General features: G+C 49.9%; 1 protein-coding gene across 5 annotated transcripts in view; it reads left to right on the top strand.

Moving 5' to 3' along the window:
- TPM3 (tropomyosin 3) overlaps window positions 1–6,030 on the top strand; it is a 24,277-nt gene extending 18,247 nt beyond the window's left edge. For all 5 annotated transcript variants that reach the window (XM_029936093.1, XM_029936091.1, XM_029936099.1 and 2 more), the window contains one exon: window positions 4,713–6,030. In XM_029936093.1, the coding sequence (XP_029791953.1) occupies window positions 4,713–4,795 (83 nt within the window). In that variant the 3' untranslated portion in view covers window positions 4,796–6,030. The remainder of the gene's footprint in view (window positions 1–4,712) is intronic.
- The last annotated feature ends 917 nt before the right edge of the window (window positions 6,031–6,947 follow it).

Below are 6,947 nucleotides of genomic sequence, written 5' to 3' on the forward strand. Positions count from 1 at the left end.
AACTGGACGTGGCTGAAAGGAACATAGACCAAATGGTTTCTCTGGCTTGTGTTTTTTGTTTTATTTTGCTGTTTTCAGAAAACCAAGAACGTTATTATTTTCTTTTTTTTTTTATGTTTATTTTTTTTTTAATTTTTTACTGTTTTATTTATTTTTGATACAGAGAGAGACAGAGCATGAAAGGGGGAGGGGCAGAGAGAGGGGGAGACATAGAACTGGAAGCAGGCTCCAGGCTCTGAGCTAGCTGTCAGCACAGAGCCTGACTCGGGACTTGAACCCATGAAAGTGAGATCTGACCTGAGCTGAAGTCGGAGGCTTAACCGACTGAGCCACCCAGGTGCCCCTATGTTCATTTATTTTTGAAAGAGAGAAAGAGAGAGAGACAGAGACCCAGCATGAGCAGGGGAGGGGCAGAGAGACAGGAAGAAGCAGTATCTGAAACGAGGGGCTCGAACTCATGAACCTTGAGATCATGACCTCAGCTGGAGTCGGACGCTTAACCGACTGAGCCACCCACGTGCCCCTTAAGGAACCAAGAACTTTAAAGAGCTGGTTTCTGATTCTGAATTTTTAATCACTAGAGATTGCAGAGGTAGAACCCTTATTACTAAGTTCAAGGTGAGAGCATGACTGCACTTGTCTTCTGACGTCACAGTTCGTAGGGGACTGTGGGCTCTCGAGCCTAATCAGGCAAGAAAATGCTTCCACTTCTCCGGCTCTTTACTTCTCCCCTTTATGGAACAAAACCCTCGTTGACCAGACTATTTTGAAGGATAAGATTCTGATGACACTCTACATCCCCACGACACGAGTGGGAGTCACACTCACTGTCTTGGCATGGGTGCCCAACTCGCCGCGCTGCCCGCCACAGAGAGCTTCAGAAATGAGAATCCTGGGGCGCCTGGGGGCTCAGGTAGCTGAGTGTCAACTTCAGCTCAGGTCATGGTCTCACGGTTTGTGAGTTTGAGCCTGTTGGGTTCTGTGTCCCCCTCTCTGCCCCTTCCCCACATGCACGCTCTCTTACAAAAATAAGTAAACATTTAAAAAAAAAAAAGAGGAAGAAGAAAGATGGCAGCTCCACAGTCAGGGTTTCTGGACCAGCTGTGTGTGTGTGTGTGTGTGTGTGTGTGTGTGTGTGTGTGTCTGTGTGTGTGTCTGTGTCTCGGCGGCCACGGCCTCATGGAGTTTCTGGACCAGCTGTGTGTGTGTGTGTGTGTGTGTGTGTGTGTGTGTGTGTGTGTGTGTGTGTCGGCGGCGGACACCCCGCCTAGTGCTGTCTCCTGCCGGCATGTCTGTGCAGGGTCCTCTGGTTCCTACTGTGTTGGAGCCTGCCCCCATGCGTTTCCAGATTTCTTCCTAAGGGGAGAAAAGGGGCAACAGCAGTATGCGTATAAGACCCACTGGTTTAGGGGTGCCTGAGTGACTCAGTTGGTTAAGTGTCCGACTTTGACTCAGGTTGTGATGTCACTCTGGGTGGGTTTGAGCCCCGCGTCGGGCTCTGTGCTGAATGCTAGCTCGGGAGCCTGGAGCCTGCTTCAGATTCTGTGTCGTCTTCTCTCTCTGACCCTCCCCGCTCACACTCTGTCTCACTCGTATCTCTCAAAAAATAAATAAACGTAAAACAATTTAAAAAAGAAAAAAGAAAAGAATCACTAGTTTAATGAGAAGTGCAATTCTTAAAGTTCACTCTAATTCTGCCTTTTAATACAACTATTACTTTGGTCATTCCCTCCCAGGATCGTGTTGTATATAGGTGTGTTTTCTGTTTTGATGGTGTTCATAGAGTGGCACCATACTGGCCATCATCTTCTGGGGAGAACTGCAGAAAACCTGCCTAGAGGGCTGGTGCCCCAACAGCGCACCTTGACCGTGGGCACTGTCAGCCCGCAGACGCAGCGCTGACGAGTGGAAAGCTGGAAGAGGGTGGGTCTTTAAACGCAGGTCCTGGGGCCATTTTGAAAGACTAACACTGGAAGAAACCTGTTCATGAACATGAGAACCTGGTACTAGTAGACCAGTAAGGTCTGGCCCCAAATTCCGTCCCCCCTGTGCTGGTCGGATGGGTTCAGTTTCTCTGTTCCCCTCTTGAAGGAGTGCTCCACGTGGAGCACTCAGCTAAAGTCAGTGGTTTGAGCACGTAACTCCTTACAACAGGGATGCTTTTGATGATAAGAAATAGCTTGACCGTAGCTTAAGTAAACAGGGGGCTGACTTTTTTCTCGTAATGACAAGTCCAGATTTGCGCCACTGTGGGCTTGGGGTAGTCGGGTGTCTGTGATTTTCTTGGCCCTCTTGTAAGGTGGAGATTGCAACTCTCATCCTCACATTCGTGTTCCAGGCAAGAAATAAAGATAATTTCCCCAGAACTTTCCAGCGACTAACCCTGTATCTCACTGGCCGGAAATGGACCCCGTGGTCACTTCTAACTGCAAAGGAGGCTGGAAAAGAGAATAGGATCCTCTCGGGTCACCTTCCCTGGGGCTGGACTCACTGCTGACCCCAGTGGGATTGTTGGTTATTTCTGAGAGAGAGAGACAGACAGAATGCAAGAGGGGGAAGGGCAGAGAGAGCGAGGGAGACACAGTCTGAAGCAGGCTCCAGTCTGAGCTGTCAGCACAGAGCCTGACATGGGGCTCGAACCCAGGAACTGCAAGATCATGACCTGAGCTGAAGTTGGACGCTCGCTCAACTGATTGAGCCCCCCAGGTGCTCCCGTATTGGGTTTAGGAGAGGGGCGGTGGGGTTTTGATTGGATAGGCCCCTGGGCTTGGCTTACCACTGAGCTCCTACAACAAGGAGCACTAGAAAGTAGGATTGAATGGACGTGGGGCTATCGATCCCAATTTATCATTCACAATGCTGGACTGAATGCTTTCACAGAAAAATGTTCCAGCTTTTTTCTTCAGTTCCTTTCAAACCCTGAATGTTGTAAATGTAATTCTCACAAGCCATCTGTGTTCCTTCCTTTGTCCTGTGTCACTCGTCTCTTTGTCAACTCAGGGAGTAAATACTTTTGTGAAGGAGATAGGCTTCTCCTTCTCAAAGCGTTGTCCTTCCAGCTTGGCAGCCTGCAGTTTTTATTTCATTCCTCTGTTGGGCTTTGCGCTGCCTGCCTGCCCGCCTCTCCCTGCCCGGTGTCTGAGTCCTTGCAGCCGCCTGCCTCACAGATCCACAGATGTATTCCAGCTGTCCGGAGTTTCAGGATTTATTTCTGGCCTTCCACTAATGTCCCCTTTTCTCCTTCTCCTGTGTTCTCTCCTCTCTGTTGCTGCTGTAGAGCGTCTCTGCAGCCAACTTGCGCAGAGCACAACTTAGCGCATGTCCTCTAGGGAGCTGACGCTAACACTGCGTGTGTGCGCCGATGGGCGGGGCTTGCTGGTGCCCACACCCCTGACCTGCACCCCAGCTAAACGCTGGTTGTTTTTGAAAGTCATTTTGCCCTAAGCAAATTGCTTTTTAATTGGCAGTGAGAGGGGCGACTGACGGTTAAGCCTCAGACTTCGGCTCAGGTCATAATCTCACGGTTTGTGAGTTCAAGCCCTGCATCAGAGTCTGTGCTGACAGCTCAGAGCCTGGAGCCTGCTTCGGATTCTGTGTTTCCCTATCTCAGCCACACTCACACTCACACTCCGTCTCTCTCTCTCTCTCTCAAAAATAAATAAACATTAAAAACAAAACCTGCCTTTAATTGGATCAGTAAGAGTATGACTGACTTCCCAGCCCGCAGCGCTGAGTGAGAGCGGTTGATCTATCCCTTTTCAAGAGGTAATGGATGAAGAAGGGAGGGGCCTTCGAGAACAGAGTGAGGAAACCTTGGGAGAGTTTTCTGGTTTCTCCGCTTGCTCCTCTTCCCCTCTTGTGCTGACTGTAGGCCGCCTTCCCCTTTGCGTGCGTGTTTTCTAACAAGAAAAGGACTGATTGGACAAGTGGTCGTGATTGCTTCGTCCGCAGGCCCAGAGATAGGGCCTTCTGACCTGGAGGGAAAAGGGAAGGGAGAGAAAGGGGTGTGGGCTGTCAATAGACGTGTGGTTTTGCTTGCTGGGAGTTCAGCTGCTGGTTTTCTTCCTGACGTTTGCCTTCTTGTTTCCTTTTGCTGGTTTTATGCTTGATTGTGAGTGAGTGTCGTCAGCTAGTTGTGAGCAGCAGCTCCACAGAAGCTCAGTGGAGGTGTGCTTCTGTTTGGTAGCGCCCCTGGCTCGGTTTCCCTCGGATTCTGCGAAGGCCTGTGGGGGTCTTTCATTTATCCCCGCAGTTCTCTCCTTTCCTTTTCAGAGGAAGCCTGGAACGCGTGAAGATCTTGTATTCTCAGGTTGAGACTGATGTTTTCATTGGTAGAAACAGGCCCTTCCTTGCTCTCGATGGCCACACCCCCTGAGCCATGTCTATTAAAGAAGTACCATCCTAGGGGCAAAGCCTTGAAGAAAGAACGGCTGGTGCTCAAGGCTGCCTCCTTTGGGGGCTGAAAACTGAAAGCCCTGGTCAGGTGTGGGTGTGTGAGGAAATGGCTGATAGGCCCCGGCCCCTTCCCTCAGGAGGAGAGCAACCCCCACCGCCCCAGGGGTCCCGCCCGAGGCCCCGCAGAGGTGGCAGTGCCGAGCTCTGGCCTGTGGCTGGGAAGCTGTGCTTGGGGAGGCCGCTGCGGCAGGAGCCATCCCGTGGGGAGGCCTTATGTACTTCCGGTTCTAGTAACGTCTCTCCTTTACACCCACCAGATAAGCTGAAATGCACCAAAGAGGAGCACCTCTGTACACAAAGGATGCTGGACCAGACTCTGCTGGACCTGAACGAGATGTAGGGCGCCCCGGCCCGCCCTGCCGCGCGCCTCCCTCGCCCGCCTGAAGCCAGCCTGCCCAAAGCTGGCCTCGAAACTGAGGGCTGATCTTTAACTGGAAGGCTGCTTTCTCCTTTTTGCCGCCCCTCCCACCCCAGCCCCTGTGTCTTTTTCGCCAAACTGTCTCTGCCTCTTCCCAGACACTCCAGTTGGGCTTGAGGCTGAGCACCTTTGGGAACAACGTTTAAGGGAATGTGAGCACAATGCAAAGTGTCTTTACAAGCATGTTGTGATGTACACATTTTGTAATTACCTTTTTTGTTGTTGATGTAGCGACCATTTGTAAAACATTCCTCATAATTCCAGTTCTGAAGCAGCAGTCTTACCCCTTCCTCACATTTGGAAAGTAACTTTGCGGCTTAACGCACACTGCTTTCTCCACGGACGAGGAGGCGCTGTGGGGGCCGCCTGCTGAGGCCGGAGCCCTGAAAGACCCCCACTCTGGGAAGAAGCTTCGTTGCTCTGTCCAAAGTACCAGCCACATTAGAAAGGCGATTCCAGGGGTGAGCTGGAAAAGTGGGGCTCAGGGTTTCAGCTTGAAGGTATCTTTGAGCAACTTCAATTTTTTATCATCAGAAGTGACCAAACAAGGTATGAGACCTCTGTCTGAGACCAGATCCTTGCCCTGTCCTTAACCCCTTTCCCAGCCGCTCACAGAATGAATCATGTCCCCTTTATGTCAAGGTGACCACTTACTTGCTTTCCTACCTTTTTGAAAGAAGAAGAGAAAATTATGTGTTTGCCATTATTTAGCCAATTAAACAAATTCATCTCGTCACCCTTTTCTGGGGCTGAAGCTGCTGTCTCTAAAAGTGCCATGTCATGCTTCATATCAGTCCGTGCTGGAGAAATCTTGAATAGCTTATGTACAAAACTTTTTAAATTTTATATTATTTTGAAACTTTGCTTCTTTAGGGTTGGGGCACCTTGGCCATCCAGTCGGGCTGAGAACTCTACAGTCTGTGAGCTGACGGTGTGCTGATCTTTTAAAAGTTTCTTTCCCTGCCCAGTCCCCCTCTTTGGTGAGGTTTCTGTGAGGTCTGTTAGGTGTGCATCCTGCAGCTTCTTGGCTTACAGTGCCCTCTCCTGTGGTGTGCGCTCTCCGGGGGCCGATTGAGAGTAAGAAAACAATAGTGCAACTGTTTTGATACTGAACATTGACAAGTGTCTTTTTGAAATAAAGAACCAGTCCCTCCAGTCCTCTGCTCTCCTTGATTTTTATTTACTACTCCAAGTGCACTTTCTCCACAGGAACTATGAGGTTTGAGTTGAAGCTCAGATCTTGGGTGGTGGCAACAGGACGTGACCACAGACGCCGTGGAAACAGACCACCAAAACTGGATTCAAACTCAGCTCAGATTCTTACTTGTATGTCCTGATAGAAATAAGCTGGTTTATTCATGTGGAAGGTAAAGATAATGTGTATTAGCAGGGTAAATGTGAATATTAGGAGTAATAGTTCTGTGCCAGGCCTCTTCTAGGTTACTTAATTGAGCACTGGCATGTTCAGTGCTTTTCCTTCACAACTGTGTTAATTCTTCTAAACCACGGATTTTATTAGGCTCTGTGCTCCTTAAATCACTTCAGCACTGTTCACACTGCCCTGCGGCAGCCTTTGAGCTGATAGTCCTTTGGGTATTTGGAGAACACAGGTTAATCTAACCAGGCATGTTTGCTCAGAGACTGGCTGTGCAAGTGGATGGCCTCCATGGCAGCCTTCTGGACGCCAGTGCCCGTCACTTCCTGCACTCTGGCCTTGAGGCTGGACACGAGTCTGACTCCTAGTAAAAAAGACACAGCTCCCTTGGCAAAGTCAGCTGTTTATGATAGAGACTGCAAAATTTTTCCATTTACAGGCACCGTCCAACGTTACCTGGAAATTCTAGCCAAAAATTAAAAAAACCCAAAAACTTTTTTTTGGCCAGGAGCCAAACACAAGGTAGGCAACAAGAAAGTAAACGTGGAGAATTTAGCCCTTCCTCGACATTTTTCTCTCCTCGCGGCCAAGGTTTAGGGAAGTTGCCCTCCTAGCACGTGGCAGGCTTCGCGCTTCCTGTTGCCACGCGCCAAGCTGTGCCAGCGCTCCCACAATTCCCAGCCGGGAGGAGGCACCGCC

Source organism: Suricata suricatta, chromosome 3, assembly GCF_006229205.1.
Source record: "Suricata suricatta isolate VVHF042 chromosome 3, meerkat_22Aug2017_6uvM2_HiC, whole genome shotgun sequence".
Classification (NCBI taxonomy): Eukaryota; Metazoa; Chordata; class Mammalia; order Carnivora; family Herpestidae; genus Suricata; species Suricata suricatta.